Source organism: Oreochromis aureus, linkage group 15, assembly GCF_013358895.1.
Source record: "Oreochromis aureus strain Israel breed Guangdong linkage group 15, ZZ_aureus, whole genome shotgun sequence".
NCBI lineage: Eukaryota > Metazoa > Chordata > Actinopteri > Cichliformes > Cichlidae > Oreochromis > Oreochromis aureus.
The window spans coordinates 38,426,296-38,451,868 of NC_052956.1; the positions used below are offsets into that span (position 1 = coordinate 38,426,296).

At 42.7% G+C, this 25,573-nt stretch overlaps 1 protein-coding gene across 2 annotated transcripts in view; it reads right to left on the reverse strand.

Moving 5' to 3' along the window:
- Nucleotides 1–397: 397 nt before the first annotated feature.
- The window catches only part of ttll7 (tubulin tyrosine ligase-like family, member 7), a 92,052-nt gene continuing 66,876 nt past the window's right edge, over nucleotides 398–25,573 (reverse strand). Inside the window, exons 15-22 of one of the 2 annotated variants that reach the window (XM_039599059.1) lie at nucleotides 24,534–24,762; nucleotides 20,675–20,970; nucleotides 19,549–19,683; nucleotides 16,814–16,894; nucleotides 15,007–15,167; nucleotides 8,088–8,261; nucleotides 3,123–3,227; nucleotides 2,176–2,299 (exon numbers count right to left, since the gene is read on the reverse strand). In XM_039599059.1, the coding sequence (XP_039454993.1) occupies nucleotides 3,167–3,227; nucleotides 8,088–8,261; nucleotides 15,007–15,167; nucleotides 16,814–16,894; nucleotides 19,549–19,683; nucleotides 20,675–20,970; nucleotides 24,534–24,762 (1,137 nt within the window). In that variant the 3' untranslated portion in view covers nucleotides 2,176–2,299; nucleotides 3,123–3,166. Of the gene's footprint in view, nucleotides 2,300–3,122; nucleotides 3,228–8,087; nucleotides 8,262–15,006; nucleotides 15,168–16,813; nucleotides 16,895–19,548; nucleotides 19,684–20,674; nucleotides 20,971–24,533; nucleotides 24,763–25,573 lie in introns of both variants that reach the window. The other variant, XM_039599058.1, reaches the window with a different exon arrangement.

Below are 25,573 nucleotides of genomic sequence, written 5' to 3' on the forward strand. Positions count from 1 at the left end.
TGGCCGAGTGCTGGCTCGTAGCAGGTCATCTGATTTTGGGGTTTTCTCTTTATTATTGTGGAATTGTCAGCTTACATTACAAAGCTGTTCTGATTTGGTGCTATATAAAACAAACTGAATTGATGGTCATAACAAATATTCACTCTGAAGTTTATCAGACTTTGCTGCACTTATTTCCCATTTTCATGTGGCTTTCAGGGGTTCGGGGCGGGGTTGTAAAAACAAAACTCCTCTTAACATTTTCTTTTTTAAAATGTAAGTCATACTCGGCTTATTGAGTCTCCTTTTCACAATCTTCCATTTAATCTGCTTTCTCTGTAATTTTTCCAATTCAGTACCAAGGCTAAATTTGATTGAAAAGAAAGGCAGAGCACAATCTGTAACTACACTGCCACTTTTTAAAATAGTGTAAAAAAGTAATAACAATATTAATGAGTGACAAAAAAGGTGAAATCAGTTTGTTTAAATATTTTATTGCTATGTAAAATTAAAAATCTCATACCTCCAATGAAAAAGTCCGGCTCTTAAATAAGACAAATCAATCAGGCAAAATAAAAATGTTTGGCATTATGAACGGATGTTGTGGACGAGGGGAGAGTTCAGTTTGAGCAGATTTAGCACAGCATTGCTGCTACACTTGTTAGTCAAAACTGTTACAAAATGCACACTGTACCGTAGCGTACAGACTACCATCTTTGAAATTCTAGTTATCAACTCATGGGCTAGTACACACAGTAAACTACTAAACATGGAACACAATGTTTCTCCCTATTAACATTTAATCATTTAACCGAAGGCTTACAGTAGTTCATGACACATCAACCTTAAATAAAAGTCAGCTAACATTTGATGCAGACGTGCGTATTATTGGCACATCTGTGAAATCCCGAGCACTTAACTACAGTGCGGTGGGGGGTGTTGGGGGGGGGGGATAAAGGCTGTAGCTGCTCATCCCAGCCAAATCTCTGCTGTTGCAGTACAGTACATTTGAACAGATCAGCCAAGTAATTCAGCGTGTCGAACAATCTCTAAATCGTGCAACAGATCCTCGTCATCCCTAACGCATCCAAACTCGAGACGACAAATATAAAAGTGAAGTGTCTTCTTTTCGGTGCAGCCAAACACAAAGAAGACGAGAATAATTAATGTCAACGCAGAACTTCAAGTATATTCCAAACGCAGCTCCTTTGTCTAACCACTACATCAGAGTCTAAAGGGACTAAAATCTAGGCATGCAAGCACTACTAATGTGCAGCCACTTTTCTCTCTCTGTTACAAACTGCAAAGTGCATATTAGGAACTGGTGTGCGCTCTCTGAGAGGTTTGGCTCTTGATGCTGTGGCATTAAAGTCGTCTCATTCTCTAAAGAGGCAAATAGGCTTGGCTTTACTACACTGACATTCTAACCGTTGTGTTGCTCAATAGTGCTGCACTTAATAATATCACACAGGGAAACATGAAGCATTAGCATTCAAAAGGCGACCCGTTTTCGGGTCCTCCGGGCACCACATCTGGACTGCAAAAAACCTCCAAAAGCTAGAACATAAAGTGACCATTGTTAACATAAAGCCTCTCTTATAAGTTACGAAATAAATAACATTTCAACATTTCAGAAAACGGAAACAAAATAACTGATTATAGTCGGCAAAAATAAGATTTGTACATCCACTTTTTTTAAATTTAAATGATGGATAGCTTTGTTAGTCCATGTGCATTACGCATCAGCATTCACTGCAGTCATGGAAAAACCTTAGAAAATAAATAAGTACATAAATAAATAATCCTTGCATTGTTTTAGTGTTTGTTATTCTTTTCTTTTACAGTACCATGACTTGTAACTGTACAGTGAGTATAATACAGCAGTTACAATGAGAAACGAGGGGCAAGCCCATCGCCTGGCATTCGAGGGGCTAGAGGGGGGGGACCGAGGGTAATGGTGGTCTGCTGAGCAGAGTGAGCAGCTCCCTTTAGCGATCCCAAATCATCCAGCCTTGCTTTGTTGATCTTCCACAAGGAGGTTGGGCCAAAACGAGGCCCCATCCTGGGGTCCAGAGCAGCACCAAATTCAGATCTATACCAGGACACCTAAGATCTGGGTTTGGCTGGGTTAAAAAAGTCAAGGGAGGCGAGGTTGGGGAGGAGGGGGGAGGTCAAAAGGCCAGGGTTGCCACGGTGACCTCAGAAGTGGCCCATCCTGGCGGCAAAAAGGTTACGGGAGCGTGGCACGGCTGAGGAGATGCTGCCAAAGCTGGACGAAGGCCACTTCATGATGAACTGGGAGGTCACTGGCAGCAGATACCTGGACAGACGGACAAGAGCGAGGGACGGAGGGATTAGGAGAGAGGATGAACATAATGAGAGGATTAGTCATGCAAAGGTCGCAATTTAGAGGTCGGGGCGCCTGAGTAGGCACTGAGACAGCATATAGCCAAGTTTTCATTAATGGTTCTGCCATTTATGACCATCTCCATTTGCACAATTCAACTTTAATATTTGCTTGGAAATTTGAAGATTAAAAAAAAGAAAGAAAAGGAAAGAAAGAAAAGGGGAAAAGTGTAGAAAAAATGAAAAACTGGAGACTTGTGAGATCCGTATGAACTGCAGCGCTTTTTAAAACAGCTACGTTATTTTTTTTTTTAGAATATTCCAGAAGAAAGTTAAAAACGCCAGTTGTACATATCACCACGGACCAAGATCTTCAGATGTCTGCTTTTGTTTGTTCAACGGTCCAAAAGCCACAAATAGTCTTTTTTTAATCACATATAACCAAAACAAACAAACAAAAAATCTTCACATTGAAAAAGCTGAAAATAATAAACATTTGTCTTTCTTCTCTTTGCTTGGCGATTCTTGCATTTATCAAAATAATGATTTATGTTCTAATCTTTTAATCTTTTCAGCTCCAGTTTTGTGTAATGTACCAAATCTAAAGTATCATACACACAGAGCTCTTAGCTGCGGTCCTGTTTAATTAGGTTATATGCAGTAATTATGCATCTGCTCGTACAGTAATAAATCATGGACCTCATACCGACTGTCTTTTCTCTCAGTGCAACTGGTTTTTGGGGGGTTTTCAGCTTTGAGCCTTACATTATTTGGTATCATGAACATAAAATCCTCACCTATCATTCCGAGGCATAGACGTCAGTACTTTTCTAAGACTTTTCTATGACACCTTCCACCGAGACAGAGCAGTGAGGCAGCTCCTGCTAACAGCGTTCCAGTACCTGAGAATGAGACCAGTGTCAGGTTGAGACAGAGTCAAGGAGAGGGCTGAACCCTGCTTCCATCTTCCTTAGTTAAGGGAAATGAGTCAGGTATGGTTGTCAGAGAAATGTCAGATGAGATGATCGGGATCCTGGACAAGGTTAACTGAAGGTTATGCAAATGTTAGGGTAGTGTTCAGAAGACATGAGACGGGATGCTTGGATTCTTCTAGACTGATCGCTTAGAACAAGATTTACATTTATGGGCTTTCCCAGCACACATTCATATTGTGATATTAGACATTATGCGATCTTATTGCTATATCTGCGGCAAAAATCCTAAGCTAATAATAAAAATACATCTAATATTCGTTTAGTTAAATGAGTACAATGGTCAAAGGGAATGGTCCCTATGGAAGCTCTTAAGATGTGACAATCTAATCAAAAGGGAGCCACTGGCGCTGAGGATTACAGAGCGAAGAAATAATATCTCCTTTTAAGCCAGTGCAGCGATAGCACACTTTTTCTCTGACAGCCCTCGTTTCTTGTGAAATAGCTCTTGGACAAATTAGCTGAGCAGCTTCTTCTGAAGTCGACCGGAAAAGGGGAGGAAAAAAAAAAAAGGCATGTCGCTAAGGGCATCTGTTTCAACACAGCCCCAGACCCAGGAGAGTTAGGAGGGATTCAAATTAACTTGATTTACTCCAATGAGAGTGTCCTTGAAACAGCTTCAAGTGGGCCGCAGGTATCCCTCCAGCACATCATCTTCATCTGTGACTGGACTCGGCTGAACAATGGCTCAGTCCGACACTTCATCTCAAAGTTCTCCACTTAAACCCCAGAGAGGTTTGCAGGATACGCTCTGCTCTCGGCCTTTCACATCCGTTTCCAGCAGGTAGCTCAAAGTGCGGTCTTAAAAGAGTCCTTCTAACGATTTTATAGCGCGGTTTTGGGTGCCACCCTTTGGATTAACTCCTGCTTTACTTGTGTTTCTCATCTCCGTGCTCGACACCTTAAAACATGTAAAGATTCACCCTACATCCACCGGGAATTTGTCTGTAGCTTTGCGGTGTCACGCTTCATTTCGTTTCCAAAGTTTTTGCTGTAAACTCCAAGAAAAGACATGAGGGAGGAAAAAAAGATAAGAAAATTGAATACTGAACATTCATTAGGCGCCAAGTGTGTGTTCTCTGAGATCCTCGGCTAGTCACTTTGAGAATATTCAGCTCATAAAAAGAATCACTGTGGTGATACTGGCAAGGGGTGAGATGGGGTGAGATGAGGGGGGGATCTTCTCATGTCCAAATGGCTGTCATCTCTGCAGGCTGCATTTAATTGGACCCTCGTTCGGCTTCTTCCAGGTTTGTCCTCTGTTTGATTGTTAAGAAGGTCTTGGCAACAATGTGCATGCTTGAAAGCCAGTGGGTTGCGGCTCATTCATGCACTTGTGGTTTACTTCAATCCATCAATTGACAGGCACACACTCTATGCACCAATCCATACATGCAATGCTACAATCTAGTGCAGTTCCTCCTGACAGGCCGATCTTAAGTCCTCCATCAAAATGCAACTGCCACAGTGAAATGACAGAGGCCGAGACAAAACAAAACACCATGACTGAGGAAGGAGAAGGAGACTGCTGCGATAGCTGATGCAATCAGAAACCAAGAGGTACAAAAGAGGCTTGAAGGTTATCTGCAGCCCTCATTCAGCTCCACACCCCAATTAACCCTAATTACTGCCACAGTTTTCAGACAAATGAAAGTTAATAGGATCTGAAACTTTTGTCATCATGGGAAAATTGTCTTCGGGTATTGACAGCAATTCCAAGCTTAACAAGAAAGTCATTAGCGGGGCTATTTGGCTACTTCTTCTCATCTGCCCACACAGGACGAAGGACTTGCCTATAACCCCGCCAGGCTGTTGACACACCTGATCGGGGCACTTCTCACGGGGAGGATGCTTGAACTTGAGCAGGCAGGTGTGGTCAACAATGGAGACCCCGTGGACCCGATCAACGCTGATGTGTGACAAAGGCTGGTGTATGTGTGTGCACGCACATGAGACAGTGGGTTGAATTTACAGTACAAAATTCAATGCAGTGATTTAAATGTTGCATAGCAAACTGTTTGAGACCATCATAGCTAGCTATCTATAACATGTTGTATTTAAAAAGGAAAGACAAATACAAATGGATCATCCTATGAAAAACATGTCCTTAACAGCCTCTGAGGAATAAGAAATATGAGTGTCAATAATGAATATGGCCTTATTCTATGGTAGTGTTGTAGTCTTTGACAACAGCAGGTGGAAGAGTGTATTCAGGCCTGGAAAGTTCTGAAAGCTTCAGTTGATTATTGTTAAGCAATTGGTAACAATGTATTTATTTAAAAGTCTCAAAGCAACCATTAACCACATTCTAATGTTTAGATATGATGGTCATTACTTGTGTCCTTAATGATGCAAATATTAATTTAAGACATGGAGAGAAGCAAAATCCACAATCTGTCATGCAGAAATGCAGTGTGTTTAGTCCAGCTGATGTCGCATCACCAAAGAAAACAAAGCAAGCACCTTCCAAAGTTTAGTGTGAATTTCACTTTCTGTGGAAGATGTTGCTTTAAAAACAGACAAACGCAATCAAACAGTGACATATCCTCCAAATTTCCTGTGCAGCTGGATGGGAATACAGCAAAGGAAAAGTAGTTGGAGGTTAGCGGAGTGCGAGTTACTGAAGAGGGACTGATGATCATTGTGTAACAGTCACATGACATATGCATGCACACCCACGCGCTCTCATACACACACAATTTACCCTCTCATAAAAAGCTTATGCATCAATGACAAAATAATCCTAATTGCTTCTCAGCTATCTGAAGTGGTGGTGGGTTGCAACTGTCCCCTGCATGCCTGATGGAGAGATGCGAGCCACTTGTGCCGTGAAACTGCAAGCCACGCGATGTGAAGCCGAGCCAATTTCTGCCTTCTTGTGACAAGAAGAGAGGGGTGCTTAGGGTTGATCATGGCACTGATGCGGTGCAGGTGAGACGCTCGGCTCCCGCCGAGGCCACTCGTACTGAAAATGCACTCGGGGTGAGATGCTCTTGATAAAAAGCACTGAGTGAAAGGCGTAGTTGTAAAGCATGTGGTTAAAAAAGGGTGATGCGCTGCAAGCTGGCCGAATGGTTGTGGGGTTGACCAGCAGAGCTCCAAACAGTCTGAATGCGCCTCTTTCCCTCTGAACACACTTTGTCACAGTTTTGGTCTATTCGAGCATTTACAACACATCCTGTTCTTTTGCTCTATCAATTAATCTCAGCGTGGCTTATTTATTAAATGCTAGTGAGGGACAGAAGAGGACACCATGCTAGACTGTTGGTTGTGCAGCCAAAGCAACCATCTCTGGACAAGTGGGATCAAGCCTGTGTTACAGCTGTGAGGGTGGTGGAGGCAGCAGAAAGCAGTGAGTAGGGACAGTGCTGGAAGATGGCGGGGAAAGGGAGGGGGGCGGGGGTTTAGCGGAACTAAACCAAGCAGAGACCTGCATCGAGGGGCGAAGAGACGGAGGAGGAGGAGGAAGAAGCGGCAGCGACAGCAGCAGGAGTGGAGCCATGGGTAGAGGTTGGTCCAGCAGCAAATGGGAAGCTTTTTTTTCACAGACATATATAGACACAAGAAATAGGGAGAGACACACCAACGCGTGCTTAAAGGATACCTACAGCTACTATATGGATACACTGGGCTTGATGGAGCTATGAATTCTAACTGTTAGTTATTTCATCGTGTTATCACATCTGAACAAACTGAATTAAGATAAAAACATGAGCGGCAACAGCAGGATAGTCAAAACCTAAACCGGCTCTTCAACCATACACAAACCTTAATACTTTTTTAACAGCTGAGGTTTTTATACAGTAGGTGCAAAGTGATAGCCTGTTAAAATATGCGCAAGAGTTATGAATCATGTAAAGTGAGGCCCCAGGAAATAAGGAGCTCTCTCTCGTAAGGTCATTTGCTGCACAGGCTCATCTGGGGTCTAATTGAATTAAGCAGGCCTCGAGGGGCCCCGGGCTAACCTGAGCGCTAATCTGTGGGCCATTATTTCCTGTTAACAGCACACTCCCTCTCTCCCTCTGCCGACCCAGCTCCCTCCCTGTCTGCCAGCCCAAAGCATATGTGATTTAAAAGTTCACTCATTACAAACCCAAGCTGCTGTCTCCTGCGGGGATCAACCTTAAAAAACAGAATGAGGCTGATTTTTTTTTTTTTTTGCTTGTTTGTTTTTATCAGGGTCTCCTAATGAAGATGATGTCTTTAAGGCTCTGCGGAGGCGAGAGAGGAAATGTTTTCTGACAGAGGTATAATGATGATAGGGCTGGAAATTTTAAATCAGAGTCTTTTTTTCCGTCTGTATCACTGACTTTAATCAGTTTTGTTTCAGTGGGTTTTTGTCAGAGTTGTAAGTTTATTAATAGGTGACTTAACAAGTTTCCAGCTAGACCTAAATATCGGAGGAAGACACCGAAATAAGTATCTTTGTTCAGAAGCCCAGTGGAGAGATGTGCAGAGCAAATAATGTGTAATTCCTTTAATTTGTTGCGATACCATTATGGCTAAACTATTGCTGGTAATTAACTGTAATAATAATGAATTTGAGACCCATTTCTAAATATGCCTCCTGGACCAATCCATTACCATTTTTTTAAACAGTTGAATTCAATTTTCTTTGCAGGAGTTAATCTCAACATTGTGCACGAGGATACCTACGACATTGAACACCCTCAGATCTTATACAGTATGGAGGATGGATAATTAGCTCTCTATGGGAAGCTAGAAGAATCTTTCAAAAATAAAGATGAAATGCTCAGACGTCCATCTCACCTGGTGTCATCCCACTCTGGGCTGAGTCCGGTCAAAGAACCGCGAGACTCTGAGACAAACTTGTAGACGACCAACAGGCAGTCTCGGCACAGCTGGACCAGCCTGCGACAGCACTGCAGCTCCTGGGGTGACACCACCTCACTGCTCTTGCTGAAGATGGTCTCCCAAGATGAACTGCAGAGCAGAGAGAAGTAGTTTAACACACACACATATATAAATATATATATATTTAAATTCTTCTTTTTTGCTTTAACTCATCATTATGAAGTCAATGTTGCTTGCACAATGTAATGACAGCGTTGTTGTTAAATTAGTTCCCTATAAGTCTTTGTCGAGCCAATTCAGTCTCCCTCCAGGCACAAAACTACCAGCTGGATGTCAAAGGCATTTAAAAAGTATCATTTTAATGTACAGTGTCTAGTGTATGCATGATAACCACATACATAAACACGCAGCCTTTCCCTCTCCAAGCGTGCGTACACAGCGCAGACATACAGGAAGACAGACACACTGAGGGGGGATAAAACAAATCCTGGTACAGTTAACCCCCTTTACAACCCCGGACATACCCCTGACTGTGAGAGAGCCTCAACAACTGAGAAACACAACCCCAGGGGGTACGTTTGATGTCTACCCCGTTTCACTTCTTGGGAGGTGGGGGGTGGGTGCGGGGGTGGCTCCTCTGAAAGGGTTCAAAACAGTGTGCGTCTCCATTCTCTTCCTCAAAGTCGTTTTCAAAGCCTGTTGAATTCATCAGCAACAATAGCTGCGAGGCTGTTTGATTGTTGTTAAGTCCCTCAGATAAAATATCAAACAACAGACAGAGAGGAGGTTGCGGGGGGAGCGCTTCCCTTGGATTTGGCGTGTGCTATCCGAGGTGCGCCGCTTCACTGTCTCCATGTGATATCAGGGCCCCCTGTTGGGTTCATCCATGTTGGGGCCATGGCCCGCCGTAGGGAGGGGCCAGACGATAGGCTAGCAAGCTAGCTGGATGATCCTGGGCAGGCTGTGATCAGACAAAAGCTGGACGGGGTGCAGCATGATGGGGGTGGCTGAGGCTAGGGTTGGCTAATCCTCATGAGCCACATGAGCCAATACCCCTCCTGCCCAATCTCTCTGCTCTTCTTTTACCGTCGCTTTCTCACTCGGTCGCTCCTCCACTTTTTCTCTAGCCACACTTCCATAAAACGGAAGCTTTCACCAGGGAGTAGCACTTTTTGAAGGAATTCAACATGTTTCAACCACAGGGAACCGGGTCTAAATTAAGTTCCGGGGTAATTAGTTTAGCCCCCTAAAAGCCCTGGGAAGGTAGTATTTTCTGAAAGTTCAGGTCCTCTGGGGTTGGAGCTTGAAGCGATAAAAAATGTTTGATTGGTCCAGTACTTGCAGCATTTTAGCCGACCTGAGTCGATCTCTGCCACAGTAAAAATAAATAAAAAAATAATGTTTGCTTACTTTCAGAAATACAGCAGAAATTATCGGTTACTGTCTGTAAACGTTCAGACTGGGAGCGCCCACGAGAGAGACGGATGAGAAAAAGCGAGAGCAGAAGTGGTCAGTCGAGTGAATGAATAGAGGCTATGTGTTCCAGAATCATTACTACCATGTTATTATTTAGTACACTAAGAAGAGTTTTAGTGGATCCCAGTATACTGTACTTTGTAAGGAAAGCTGCAATCAGTAGTGGAAGTAAAAAGAAAAAGGATTCGATTTGGAACTGAAGGAGGGAGCAGAGTTATTGACTGTGGTAACATTTTAACGCACAAACAAACACACTCAGGCCTCTCCACCTCTGCACCATGCTGCGGGGAAGATGTAGGCTCTAGCAGATTTTGTGTGAATGCAGCTGAAGCACAGGCTTCATCCCGCGACGACCTGCAGGTCGGACAGAGACATTCCCATGTGGCCGTGCATTTTTCTAATTTGCGTCATCTTCAGGGCCCTTTAAGACCGGAAACGCAGACAGCCATCGGTCAAATTCCTGCAAATAAAAGTTTGGAGTTGTCCAGCTGCTGTCTTTCTTCTCTCACTGCTTATCAACCCCTTAATCTCTATCACCTTCTCACTCGCTTCCCCAGTCTCCTTCAATTGAGAAGGGACGAATGGAGAACTGAGTGCAGCGACTTAGGTTACATCCTCTGAGCCCACTGCATCAAGAGAAAAGTCGCTGCTGAACAAGAGAACTGTAAGGAATATGGAAGGAAGGAGACGTGAGAAAGTCACACCTTTATCCCAGAAGAGAAAAAGATACTGGCAGCCACCAGTGTTACCCCCCAGCCTCCTAGCAGATGCACCTATGGAATAAATGTAAAAGTAGTAGGTGACTTCCTTCCTAAATGATTGCACTTGGAAAATGTTCAGCAGGTCGAGATCAGTGAGATTCAAACAGATACTCTTATGGTGTCAATTTGAAAATTCAGTAACAATTGATAATACAACTAGAGATGGCACGATACCACTTTTTTATGTCCGATACCGATATCATAAATTTGGATATCTGCCGATACCGATATGAATCCGATATTGTGTTTTTTAATCAATAACTGTTTTTTTTAATATCTTGCTGCATTTTGTATAAGTTCATACTCAAGTTTAAATAAACAACAACACTAAAGCTATTCTGTTATACCTGTATGTAAAAAATACACTGCACCCAAAATATTTCATAGTTCAGCAACACTGATCAATCTAATAAACTTAAACCTGCTCCATCCTCCCTGTTCTGGTATTTTAAAGAGTACTTAGCAGAAATATTAAGCAACCTAACTAATAGGGTTGCAAACTCCCAGCAAAAAAAAAAAAAGGGAACCACCCCCCACCCTCCACCTCATGATGCTTAATCGATGTAATCAACTTTAATTTGATGCAGGGTGAAAAAAAATGCACAGAAATAAATTATTTTTCAAGAATAATTAAATAGATTCAACATCTTTCTTCTACAGAATTGCCGAATTCACAGATGGTACCTTCCCAAAGGAAAAAGTACTATAGCTTACTAGGGTATATTAGACTTAACAGTTACTATATACAGTAATGGACTTCTATACATTTTACATCAGATTCAAACTTTGGGTGTAAGATTCAGATAATTATTTATTAAAAGCTAGGCATTTTAAATGAGAATAAGAAAGAAAAGTATGTCTTTGTGCCCCCTTTTCCCTGTTCATGCCCCTATCGGCCCCCTGGCTAAACTTTGCTAGATCCGCCCCTGCACAGTTACCAGCCGTCAGCTACGTAGAAAAGGATCCTGGTGTAGAAAGTAATATTAAATACATTCTAACAACAGCTTATCAAGCTTAAACGTGCTGCTGTTGTTCAGCCGCTGGTTTCCTCTTTCTGGTGCAAAGTGGGCCAAAAACAAAGAAGAGAGACGGACTCGCCACAGAAAAGCCGATCAGCTGATCATTGATCAGTTTCACGATTGAAGTAGCGGCAGGAGAGAGAGAGAGAGAGGCAGTCGCTCCATATATTGGTTGTTAAGCTTAACATGGGAACGCTTTACAAACATTCAGAGATGAACTTACACACTCGCTTTACTTCTCTCTGGGATAACTTCCTCGGAGATGAAATGCTGGTTTGGTAGGAGGCTACAAATACACACAGCCGCTCTATCACATGAGGCATACTGCTGCAACCTGCTACGGTTATGAGCCGAGTTACGCCGTGTAGCAAGTTTTGTGAGATGCTTTTTTGATATTTAATGGATCGGATTACATTTTGTATTTTTCGCCGATATCCGATCCAGTAATTTAGGTCAGTATCAGACCGATACCGATACGTAATATCGGATCGGTCCATCTCTAAATACAACCCATGACTAAGGGCGTTGTTCCTCTGTAATTAAATGGAATTTCAATGTATTTTATTTGAAATTACAGCACAATTATAGTTACTTACGAATACTCAAAGGTAGGCACACTAGAATAAGGGGGTAACAAGTCCGGCTTTTACAGGAAACAGAAAATAATTGCACTGCAAGTAAAGTGTCTCACATGTCTCGTGGAATAAAAATGTATTTTTTCCACTGTAGGTATGCGTGTCTACTTTTTACGTGTTTTTACGTGTTTAAGCAAGTGGAAACTGGACGGTGCGTCTTCCTGATCAAGTGAGCTGTGACCGCAGTGATTCATCTTGTGAGGATTCATCTTCTGTCGCTTCAAGAAGTGGAGAAATAAATAAATAAAGGCACAATAAAACTTCAGAGTATCAGATAACAACCTAAAGTGAAGGAACTCAGAGGCCTTCATTCACCTTCCCGTGCTTCTGTCCCTCCCCTCGCTTTCTTCTTGCTCTCACCAGTGAAAAAGCCTTGATTAACAGCCCAGATTTGTGACCTGAATTTGCACCCTGTCTACAAAGACTAACATGTTTCTTTCATGCCCAAGAGCTTTCAGGAAAGTGCAGTTAGATCTGGTTGGTCTGTCACTCATTCTCTGTCATTCAGCTGCCATTTCTTCCGCAGTCATAGTGAAAGAAAATGGCAAATTGTCCCTGCTGTCAGTGAAACTGATATATTGATGAAAACTGGGCTCAAGGACATGGAGGAAATTGTGTAGTGCAAGAACCTCTAGTTATGGAGATGGAAGAGTGACATTATGCAATGAATAAAGTAAGTGGTAATTGGCCTGCAGCGTAATCACTTGTTTGTGTTGTTTCTGAAGAATTAGACTCCCTGAACATTTTCATTCATTCCGGCGAGTTCTTTTTGATAACACGGGCAATTTTTCAAACTCTCTTTTTTTAAGTCTTGATTTAAGTAATTGCTTACCGTCTAAATCGATGTTACATTATAGGTACCGAGGCTGGTTTCATTCAGAGGTGCGTAGATTAGTTTTTACTGATCATTTTTTTCGCGTGACCCCGGAGCACGCTCAGCTAAAAAAGCCATTATAGCATCAGTGGAAATAATATCAGCAACGATTGTCTGTTTATCTCCATTGTAGCGCAGCTCTGTGCGAGTCTGCAATAAAACCTGCTTGTTGGATCCATGCACAAGTCCACACAACTGACGTTTGACTTTGATATTTGGTGTGTATGCAGCCTTCAAGAAGCTGATCTCTTTAGTGCCCATTTAGAGCGAAATTACGCAGTGCATGTCAGTAAATACAGATTTGAATTTTATTTCAATGAAAAGATCCGATGTGTGATTTTAGTGATTCTGTGCAGGTTTCTTCATCAATTAATTACTTCTTTTCTTTTTTGTTTCTGCAACTTCTCTTCAAGTTTTTTCTGTCCATCCAGTCTCTTTGTAGGAGGTTCTCTACCTCGAAATATAAAATTGCACCAGGGTGGAGTTTGGGCGAAATGTAAAAATTTTCCATCCGACAATCGTCAGTCCGATAACCGATGATAGGCGATGAATTCGCGCATGTGCAGACTTTTTGATGGACGGAGCAATGCAATCATGCACGGACTGGTTTGCACGTTTAGAACACACTGGAGGCAAAGGCGCAGATAGAAACGGACTGTTAGCTCAGCGAGGAGGTCGTAGATGGAGAAGACGATCCACTGGTTTGGTGGACAATGCATCTCCCAGTGATGTCACACATGGCATGGAAATATCCTTGTATACCAGCCGCAAGCACACCTTCAGGACGCATGTTCAACACCGCTGGTAATATTGTTAACCACCTCCGCAAACATTGCAGTAAACAGGAAACACGCTTGTTTTCCTGTCAAAGAATCTAAGTTTTGTTTGGAGGGAATGAAGCTACTTTTTGGATTATTCATTTATTTATTTATTTGAGATGCGCCAGACTTAACGTTACATCGGAGATTTTTTTTTAATGTTTGCTGGACAAACCCATCGACCACAGTCAATATATTCGTCCAATCACCCGAAAGTATCTACCAATAACTCCTTTGTCATTCTAAGGCTTCAGTCACAGTAGAGTAAAAATAGGACAGCAGCCCCCGACAAACACTAGAGACCGATCGCATTGAATTTCTTTGCTGTCTGGGATCCATTGTCAGCAGTTGCGTTGACAAACTGGTTGCCCAGAGGTTCAGTGTGCAGAAAACTCAAACTCAGTCTTTAGAAGCACAGGTCACTTGCTGTGAGGCAGTGACTGTCCAGAGGATTGGCCAAGGTTTGAAATTAATTTACATTTAATTTATAAACACAGACAGATTATTGTGATCTACTGGAGTCAGTCTGCATCAAAGAGGCAGGAAATTTACTGTAATTTGCACAAAATTTAACACCGTAAGCATGTCTTATTTTGCACTCAAGATGCGAGTGATAGTTGCAGCGTTGAGTGTTTATTTCTTTGGAAGGCGAGAGATTGAGTCCATAATTCACACAGCTGGATGTCTCAAAGCTGTGAGCAAAAAATCCCCAAACTTTGGCTCTGTCGTTTCGCCTTTTTACTCAGACTTTCGAGCCAGGAGCATTTCCAGAATATTTTACATGGAGTGGCAAGAATGCAGCAGGGGAGCCACAGGAAATCCGAATATTCAGTCAGAAATATTTAATAAGTGTGAAAAACTGGTGTACAAAGCTATGTAGCCCTAAATCCTGTTGCAGATTTACTATGTGAAAAGTGAAGCTGCATAAGAATGTTAACATATTCTTGTTGTTTGCAAAGTGAAAAAAGTGATTTAGGTAAGAAGCTGTGTCTGTCTGTTTTGCAATTGGTGTATCACAGTTAATTGTGGCATTATCGCAAACAGATTACACAGAAATTCCAACTTGACTCTGTTCAATCAAACTCCGTCTCAATGCATCAAAGTGGGTTTGATGACAGCGACTGACTGCTTGTGGTCCCAGAACTGCTCCCATCTTTGAAGCAACCATTTCAGAGACAAGTTGACTGCACACGGTTGCAATAAATGTGGCCGCACAGCGGTCTTCAGCTGTGATTTATCTAGGGTGACTGTGGCCGAACCCAGTCCATCGTCTGGCTCAGACTGGACCTACCCGGTGTTGGAGAAGCAGTTCCACATGCCCTGGCCGTGGCTCCAGAGCAGCCTGTTGAAGACGCGATTAAAAAGCCGGTAGAGGTGAAGGCTCTCTACGTCTGGCTCCTTCCAGATCCGCTGCAGCACTGAGCGCACATTGGTACGTACAATGTCCAGCACCTGAGTGATGGAGAGAGTGAGCGGGAGTTGGGGATGAAAAAGACAGAGAGGCTCAGGCTTGACTGGGACAATGAGGGAAAAATAATGCTACACCTGTCTTTCCTTCTTCCTTTTTAAATCTCACCTTTAAATCAGCAATCACAGAGAGCAAACGTGCAATCACATATATACACATAATGTGGATAAAGAAAGATAAAAATGATTTGAGCAGGTTTATCAGGCCTGTGGACTCGTGCAAGACTGCATGCAGAGACATGCAGCCTATTTCTCATTTGTGTGCTTTTAAGACTCTTCTACAGGCAGGACAAAAAGTGCCGGGGCAGACAGTGGAGAGCATGGGAGAGGACTAATTGCTGCACCAACGTCAGTCTTGGAGATAAGGTGTCAGAAGTTCCCGGGCGGTCTAAGGACACCTGCGCCAGCCTTCCGTCATCCCTTCTTCGTTTTCCCATCCCTCCCCACCTCGCTGACTTCTCTTCCTTCCTTTTCTTTCTCTTTTCACCCCGCTCAGAGTGCAGCACTGTGGCTCTTTTGACTTTGATTCCTCGCTCCTCATTACTGAAGTGCCCATCTGACTGTGTGAGCGTGCATGTGTGTTTGGGATGCGAAGGGGCGAGATTTCCCAACAGCAATATGAGGCGAGTGAGACATGCATACACACTCAGCCAAACTGATAGATGAGTAAACACACACAGATATGTTTTGGTATGGTAATCAGATAGCAGAGCGGTGGGCGCTATGTTCCTGACCTCTGCCTGCTGCTCATTAGGCTGCTCCACTCCAAATAAAACATCAGCTCGCACCACCGCAGCCCACAACACGGCCAAGCGCAGTTGTGCAGAAAGCACTGGCTGAGAGATCACATCATTACTGACACGCCTACTGGATGCCATTACATGTCTTGTCCCCTCTTGTGTTTTGTTTACATCCTATTTGGTGTGTCTGCCTCTCACTGTCTGACATGGTAATGATCTTCATGCTTGTCTTATTTTTTTCTCTCGCTCTCTGAAGTTTGATTTCGAGGTTATTTTCGTGCTTTAAAAGTTGTACAAAAGCTTTCAGAGAAACAGGTAGGAGAGGTGACATTTTTGTCACGTTCGCCGGTTTTAACAACGTCCATTCTGTACGAGGTGACAGCGCAGACCCGGCGCCGGCAAGGGCAGAGGCAGGCAATTTATGCAGGTGACAAAAGAAAAATGGGGATCTTTTTTTTTTTTTACAGTTTCAGGATTAACATATCCAAGAATGACGCCTCTGACAACAGTGTATGAGGTACTGATTAGTATTTTGATGAGTATTTTTAAAAAGTTCTAATAATGTTAATAACTAGACAAAGATCAGGTTTTGGGAGGTTTGGTGTAAAAAAGCCCCGTCTGCATTTACAAAGAGTCACACAGCTGCAAGATTTTTGCCACTTTTTCGTATATGTATTTCTGGGAGTTCCTTTCTCAAGGTGCAAAATATGTAAGCGCACAAACTGATTTACTAACCTTTACTTTTACTGGTAGTTGCACCTATTTTTAACATCGGGGAAAAAAGCACGTCTTATTTTTTTACTGACACGAACAAACTGGGCCTGGGTTTAGAAAACAGCGCACCTTTTGATTGCTCTCACATGCCATTTTAAATCTGGCTCTAAAACTCACCTTCCGCTGTTTGGTTGAGTCAAGCTTCACTAGCCAGTAGGAGGCGACCTTTGGTTTATGATATTTCCAGTTATCCAGAATCTGTGGAAGAAAAGTAGGAGTTAAAAACTGAAAGGTAACCTTAAAAACTGCTACAGATTACCTGCAGAGAAGTGCAATTATTAATAACAGCCTCTGTATCGTTTCAACAAAAAACAAAGCAAAAAAGACTACATTGTTACTACTGTCTCCCAGTAGCAGTCCATCATACCTCGGGGTTATTACCGTGTTTTAAAGGGCAGTTACTGTGCTGTGCAGTTCAGTCACAATAAGAAAGCATACGAGGCCAGGAATACACGTCCAGGGGGAAACGGACGCACCTTTTTAACTCCAGGGCAGGCGGGTCTTGGTCAAACTTATTCTGCAGAGATTCCCTGTCCGCATTAAGATCCTATACAACAACTTATCACTGCCAAGTTAAAAAGTGCTGTGCCAGTTAAACCTGCACTTTTACAGTACTTTAAAACTGAGAGAGTGTCTCAGAAACGCTCTAAATAAGAAAAATGCACATAAAATATATCATTTAAATGTAGCACAAGAGAGTTATAATGACAATAGATTTTTTACAGGTCATGACCCTGTGTCGCAGAAACCATGTGTTTTGCGCATGAGTCAAAAATCCTGGAGGTATGTGTTGTTATGCTCAAAAGCTGTCCTGGATATTGCAATGCACAAACTCCCACTGCCAGCATTACTGTGTAACTAAAGGCACTGTTATTGTTGTCATGTTGACACAGTCTACATCTCCCCACTGGTGCACATACCTCACACGTATCGTGCTAGATCCCCTGCAAACACTGCTCCCATCGGGAAGCTGCAGCGCAAACTTTATGTGTACACACACACACACGCTCACACACACACTCATGCTCAGAGTTGGGTTTCCATCATTTCAGAGGACATTACATTGACTTTCCTTTACATTTACCCCGTCTATTACCTCTTACCTGCCCCTGTCACCCTAACATTAAACCAAGTCTGCAGTTAAACTTGGACAATTTGCATTTTTATCCCCAAAAGAGAGACGAGTCCCCACAGTGTGACAGTATAAACATTTATATCTATTGCCCCCCACCCCCCTACACGAGTAACACATGTACACACCCGTACACAGACAAACCAACTACAAGGATTCAAAGATATGCAGCAAATAATTTGTTCACATTCTAGAAAGTTGCTTGTTTACTTGTTTAGTTTTCTCTCTCAGTAAGAACCCAACAAACAAGGTGAGAAATTGTTTACCGCAGCACATCTAACGCTTCTTATGTTTTGGGTCTTTTTTTGTCTGGTAAGCTGCGTGCTCATTTGTCACAATGTGTTTTGTACAGGCACAAATTACCCTCAATTTCATCTTTTTATTGGTTCCAACTACAGCAAAAGAGACGGTTCTGAATGAAAGATAAAGGAGCCAATTACACGGATACAAACACATCATTAGCCCAATTAGACCCAAGTTTAAATCATGGAAAGCAAAAAACGCCAAAGATTGTTTTCATGCCAAGTGAACACTCGTTTTCTCCCGAGGCAAAGAGTCAACAGTACAGGTGCAGCTGTTCATCTGCGTTTCCACGGCGCTCTCATTAGGGTTCGTTAACAGTACAGGTGTGGCGGTAATTGTCTCCCACAACCCTGACACACCCAGATGTTACCCACACACACACACACACACACACACACATTTTGCTTTAAGGTGTTTGTGTGAGGACACTAATAAGGTGCTGGTGGTTTGCCCTAACAAAAGAAAAAAAATGCTGTTAATTTTTCAAGAATTGTCCACCTGTTTGGCCACTCTTAGATGACTTACCTAAACACAATGATCATTTAACTTTTAACATTTAATAAAGTGCCTGTCTGACCTTTCACATGATGACCTAATTTTTTTTTTTAACGTAGGCCTTGCTTGGATCCAGACCAACACTACATTTGCTTCTGTCATTGTTATTTTATTGCATTTTAAGAATGTGGCTACTTTGCTTGATATATTTGTAAGTTTTATCCTCGGGCTTTGCATGGTTTGCATTTTATTACCTGGCTTGTGTAACTCTGTTTGAGAAACCAATATTATTGTTACTATCGTTTGGAAAATGTGTGTATTATTCCCAATCTTTAGCTACCTGCAAGCTCCCAGGACTAGCATACGGACGCTGATTGTTTTAACAGATATTTAAAGAAAACAAAAGTATCCTTTATTGACCACTATTTTAAGTTCCTAATTCCTAGATTTAGCTTTATGAGCCAATTTCTTTACATAAATTCAAGTAATAATTTGTAGCACAATCACACCTGTGAAGACACATACACACCAGGATGTCCAGACCTGACCAGAAGCAGAGGAGGAACTGATTTATACAGAGGGGCAGTGGGGAATAGTGCGGGGCGGTAAACTGTTCGACAGGTTGCTGCTGGGGTCGTTTGAAAGACAATGGGAACCGAGCCAGAGCAGACAGGCTATTGTGAGGGGAAGTGAGGAGGTCACTTTTAGTTAGGCTGCACAGTGACCGCACCTGGTCACAGAGGGGCTCTGGGAATACCGCGAGTCTGGACTCCCGCTCAACACTACTCCGTGTTATCTTCCACTTTATTTTTCTCCCATTTTTTCCATCTCTCTATTTTCTTACACACAAAAATAACCTTTTGATTATTTTGTGAAATATTGCACACAGGCACATATTGCACAATGGCGATCCTTGACTCACCTCATCCAGCACACCCTCGGCCTCCTCCTCAGTTTTGCCCGGAAACCTAATCCTCATGGCGGTGAGCACTGCCAGGGTCTGATGCACCAGCTCTGCCTCCTGCTCTTTACTCCTCAGATTTATCAACGGATCGCCCTGCAGACATGTAAAGGCAAAGCAATAAAACTCGACAAAAAAAAAACAACCAGCTTTTAATTAATAATATTGTGTAATCGGATGTGTTTATTAGGCCTAAAAAAATCGGGGCCATTACCAGATTATTTATGTTATAATTACTCATTACTTAATGGTATTATTTTCATGAACGTGACGAGAAAATTCTATTTTTGTTTTATTATCACATTTTGAGTTCTTAGGAGTTGCACTTGAATATTAAGTTTTTAGCATTTATACATATTGACTAATGTATTTATACTGCTCACATTTTATATATGTGTTATAAATATATTATAAGTTATTATTTATTTCTATTTATCACAGTAAATTCTGCTTGAGATTTATGTGCTGTCAGTTTCACCTCATTATGCTACAGCAGCGTATTCACTCGTAAACCTATATTTAGTTTCCTGTGCAGCTGATTTACACGGGAAGTTCGAGTGTGCAAGATGGCGAAAAACTCTGTGTAAAATAATGGATCTCATGTCATTTCGTATTCATGTGGAAGGACATTACGTGTTGTGGTGCTTACTATGGCCTCTTTCAGTATGAAGGCTTTCCACTTTGTTCTGCTCTCAATGCCAAAACTCATTCGGCTCTATTTTATTTGATTCCACTGCATCCAAAGGTTACCAGGGCACTTTAAAAAAGGAAGGGGAATGGAGGAGACAGGTGGAAAGCAACAGATGGCAACATAATAGAAGGTTATTGTTGTGGGCTCCAGCGGGCCTATACAATATTGACCGGCGGGTCTGGATACAATATGTCAGAAAGGGTGAAAAGGGTAACAATATGATGGAATACGCACCTCGATCTTTAGTGATAAACCTGTAATTGTCGACTGTTTATTTTAATCCTAGCTGGAGTAGTGGATCGGCAGAAGATTGCAAAATTTAGCATCTTTTTAAAACTCGTGACATATTCTGAATTTTAAACCCTACTTTGTGTTTCTGTGCGTTGAGTATCTTACTATATTGGAGTGGATGGTCCCCAGGCTGTTGCTGTGAGGCACCCGGTGAGCGGAGCCGCTGCGGCTCAGCGAATGAGAGCGAAGCGTGGCGGAGCTCGGCCTGACGAGGGGTGTGGCCACGGGAACCGTAGGGGAAGGCCTGGTGGACAATGCCCGCACTTCATTTGGTGACGACAGGGAGGCGATGGAACGAGGGCACGAGATGGAGCGCCGGATTGGGCCAGAAAGCGACGGTGACGCGGATGGGGCAGTGCTCGTTTTGAGCGACTTGATTGGAGGTTTCCAGTGCATGCGGCCTGTAGAGAAACAGAAGAGATGGAAAGAGTAGTGGGGGAGGAACTCAGTGACTCACTGTCACACTTCAGTTTCTTCTCTTCAGCCTGTCTCAGTGCCTCTGTCACTGTCAGGCTCTCTCCTCTGGTTTCTATCAGTCTCCGGGTGGCTTTGGAGATGAAGTGTGGCATTAAAACTCCCACAGCTGCACTCTGGCACACTGGCCCAGTGATCCACTGTGTGTGTTATTAACAACCGCAGCATGTGTAGCCAAAACCAGAAACTAAACATTAGTCCTGTCTGGTTTGGGGATGGATTAAAGAGCATGCCTCTGTCTGTCTCACACACAGACACACACACACACATTAGATGAACACATGTACACAGATGGAAAATGAAGTAGAAAACCCACAGTGACACTTTCTATCACCCTTGAAACTCTTCCAGTTTGTCCACTAGCCAGTGTATTAGTGTGTACTTTCTGCTGGTGCACTGTGTGTGTGTCTGACATCAAGTGTGCACACAAGCATGGGTGTGTTTGCGTGTGTCCATGTCGCCGCTAACCCTTCTGAGGATCGGCCATTGCCAAATGAGAGCATTATGTGGCTTAGCCGTAGCAGTCCTTTGGTGGCTTGGTATGGAGTAGGGCTTGGCAAGGTTGCCGTCTCTCTGCACACACATGCATACACACACATCCGTAGACGCTTTGTCCAAAAGTTGGGCTTTTTCATGGCTTTGTCCTTTACTTTGTAACAACTAGAATGAGCTCATGCAAGGGTCCTCTTTTTTTCTGGACTGGCAACCCATAATGCAACCAGGGATTTTTTTTTCCTTCTTTCTTTCCAAGGTCGCCACATAGGCTGCAATGAAAGGTGCTCGCTTTCTCACTTCTGAGAGCTGAAAGTGAGTTGATGTATGCGACTTATGCGAAATTGAGGGAATGCTTGAGACTTATCACTCTAACTATAAAATAGACTATTTCAGCATTAAACTCAAGGTGTTTTCAAGGTGCACAACAAAGTCCTTTTTCTCTTTCTATAAAAATTCCTCCTTCTCTTCATCTCTGCCTCTGCTTCCACCTTCTATTCACTGGAACTGCACTGGTCAGGACACTTTTCTTTCCTCAAGTGCTTTTCAGCGCTGCAGCATTTGTGTGTGTGTGTAGGTCCACGATTGTGATGCAAGGAGACGTCTTTAGTGTGAGCAGCTCGGCAACAAAGATCCATGTTCGTCAAGTCACAGGCCACAGTCACTCTGCTTAGGCTTTAATTAGACAACGAGAAGGCTGGTGAACACCTGTTCGCAGCACTTGCCAACTCAAACCACCAAACCTGACCTGCTTTGTTATTGAAGAGTGTGCACCACAGATGCTAATTGTTAAGAGATTTCCCACTTCTATTCATATGTTATTGAAAGTTTATCTTTAATTTTAGTGTTAATAGTTGTTTACCCATTTATTCTATCCATTTAATCGTATTTTACTGTTTCGCTGAAGTGAAGCTTAAATGAAAGACAAAAGCATAGTGTTCTCAGATATGATTCACCCAGTATATTTCCTCTGCACCTGGTTCTCTACGAGCCGTTTCACTCCCAGGAAGGGGAGAGCAGGACGTTCTTATCTATACACTCCCAAATACCAAGAGGGGCCCATTCTTCAGAATCACACACACACACTCTGAGATCATACACACACACACACACATACTCTGAAACGCTATAAATAAAGAACTGCCGCATACGCTGGTTGTGGGCCTGAGACAGCAGCGCTCACCCAGCGTGCGCACGTTGTTACCATCTAAACTGTCTTGAGTGTCTTTATTTCGCCTGAAGAATGTCTTGTTTAAATATTTACTCCTTACACTAATCAAATCAGCAGTTCTCAGCATTTGTGTGTCCGTGTAACTGGAAATGTGAATTTGCAAGTCTAAACATGTTTATCCAAATGTTGATAAATTTGAAAGATACACCAGTGGGGTGCTTTCCTTGCGTTAACTGGCTAAAATTCCAGTCAACGACAGCCTTTAAAAAACTTTCTTTGTTAAATTTGTGTGCATGCTCACATAAAAGGGCGAGTTTGACGCGTCACTCGACTCTTCTCTTGCAAAGTTCTCACCCCAATCAGAGAAATGATCAGTGGAATGGATGTTAGAGCTCTATACAGAACATAAAAATACAACACTGTTGCTGCAAATAAGATTAGAGAGTAACGCTGCAGAAATTCACTTCTTTTGAAATGGCGATCATCACAGGAGCACCAAGAGCGGTAAAATAAATATACCAACAGCTGCACATTAGAGCACTGCAACTTTAAAGTGCATCCATTTAAACATTAAAGCTTACTCCCCGTGTTTAGCTCTGACACTCTCCTGTGGCCTAATAAAGAAGACGCTAAAATCACTTTAGTGAAATCCATTTCACTGATTGTACAGATATTCTTGGGGATAAAAAACCTACAAATGTATCTGATCAAAGATACATTAGCAGGCTTTGTAGGTTCGTTCCTAATCAGTGCTTCATTAGTTGTTATTGGGACAGTATGAAACAGCCAAGCATAAAAACATTAATGCATTATGCAAACATTTCTGTGACTGAATGGACGTACAGGACAGTATAACCAATGTAAAGCACAGTTTTCTCACTGCACAGTTTCACCTGGTGGTGCTACGGCTCAACAGGTTGCATATATAATAAAAAAACATATTCATATAGTGCAGATTTTAAATGAAACAGCCAGTGAAAAGGGGACACTTGCAGCTGATTTTGAACATAATCTGCTCTGGACCAGGTGATGCTTTCAGTATCAGTTACTATGGTGATCAACGAGGTAAAAAGAGAGCCAGCTTTATGACACTGAGAAATCTGGCTTAAAGCTCAATACAGCTCGCTAATCAATTAATCTCTCTTTGTAGTACACCCCTCAGGCTACGTATCGTATGTCCTGGAATTACAAATGCAAAGGTCAGGACATACATGTCAGCTTTGTTATACATTATACATTAGTCCCACTGTATAATTCCAGTCTACATCTCAGTCTCTGTCATAGTCAAAGTAAATCCTGACAGAGCTGAAATTCAAACACAAAATATTAAAAATGTGCAAATATGTAGGCGTGCGACTGCTCACATTCACAAATCTCAAAAACAAGGTTGTTTTAGCAATTAGGGTAATGCTCGTAATCAGCTGAAAGAGGAAGAAATAAACAAACGGCAGAAAGAAAAGAGACGACTGAGAAACGGGGAGAAAGCAAGCGAGCGCAGAAGAAAGTAAACAAGGAAAGATAACAGCTCCCTTTCTGTGTGGCGTGTTCTCCTCGTGTCTGTGTGGGTTCTCTCCAGGTACTCGGCTTCCTCCCACAGTCCAAACACATGCAGTTAGTGGGGTTAGGTTAATTGATGATTCTAAATTGCCCATAGGTGTGAATGTGAGTGCAAATGGTTGTCTGTCTCTGTGTGTTAGCCCTGACGACCAATGACAGCTGGGATAGGCTCCAGCCAGCCCGCCACCCTGATAAGGATAAGGACGGATGGATGGCCGCTTTCTGTATTAAACACGCTCTTAGACACCTTTACACATCCTGCTCCTCTACCTGAGCGCTCAGCCAAGTTCTTCTCCTTGCTCTCGCCAAGGTCGTAGGAAACTTTCTTTTCCCCTCGCTTCTCTCCACTTCTTCTTCCTCCCGCCTTCCTCCTCTCCTCCTCCTCCTCGTCTGAAGAGGAGCAGGAGTTATCGGCGCTGCTGCCGCTGGTGAAGTCGGCCAGGTAGTCTGGTCGCTGACGTCTTGGAGTCTGACTGCATTCTGGCATGCCGGTCAGGGGCTGGCAAGAGTACACAGATACAGGGCATATTTACAGTCATAGTACAAATTAGAGTAGAACACAGGAGTATACATACATTCATAATTATACAGGAAAAAAAGAAATGACAGTTCACACATGGATACACACTCTTGCACACATAAACATCTCTTTTTGCTTTTATCCTCCTGGGACGCTGCACTGAATTTATTTGCTTTTTAAAACCAAACCATCCAAAATGACCTCATTTTGGGAAAGCGTCCTCCTTCCAAAGGTCTGCGACTCCACCAGAAGCTCACAAGGACAAAAGTGCAACGAGACACACACGCAAACACACACACATAAATATGAAGATGTTGAGACGCTGTCAGCCTCGCCTCACCCGAAGCTCATTACCATCTGTCACTGGGAGACCTGCCGGTGACACGGCTAGCCCGCATGCCCACACGTGTGCACGTAATTGCAGCCTCATTATGCACAAACACACAATCGCACACCTTCGCTGCTTTCTAAGCTGTCCCTATAAAAAGGAACATGGCTGGCTTCACGCACAGAACAAATGTGGCCTGATTAGACATGTAAAGGTCAAGTTTAAAGTAAAGCAGGCTTTTTGTAAATATTGTAATGTTGTTTTCTTTAACTAGTTTAATAAATTCGTTTGTGCAAATGAAAAAGCAAGAGCTTTGGAAACTTTTAAGAGCGTCTTTGACTCCAACTTGCTGCTGTAATATCTGCTTCTGTAAGTATTTTCACCTTGCTCTTAAAAGTTCAGCTGTGATGCTTGACTTCACAAACGCAAGCTTTCTTTTGTTGCTTTGGTTTGTTTTACTTT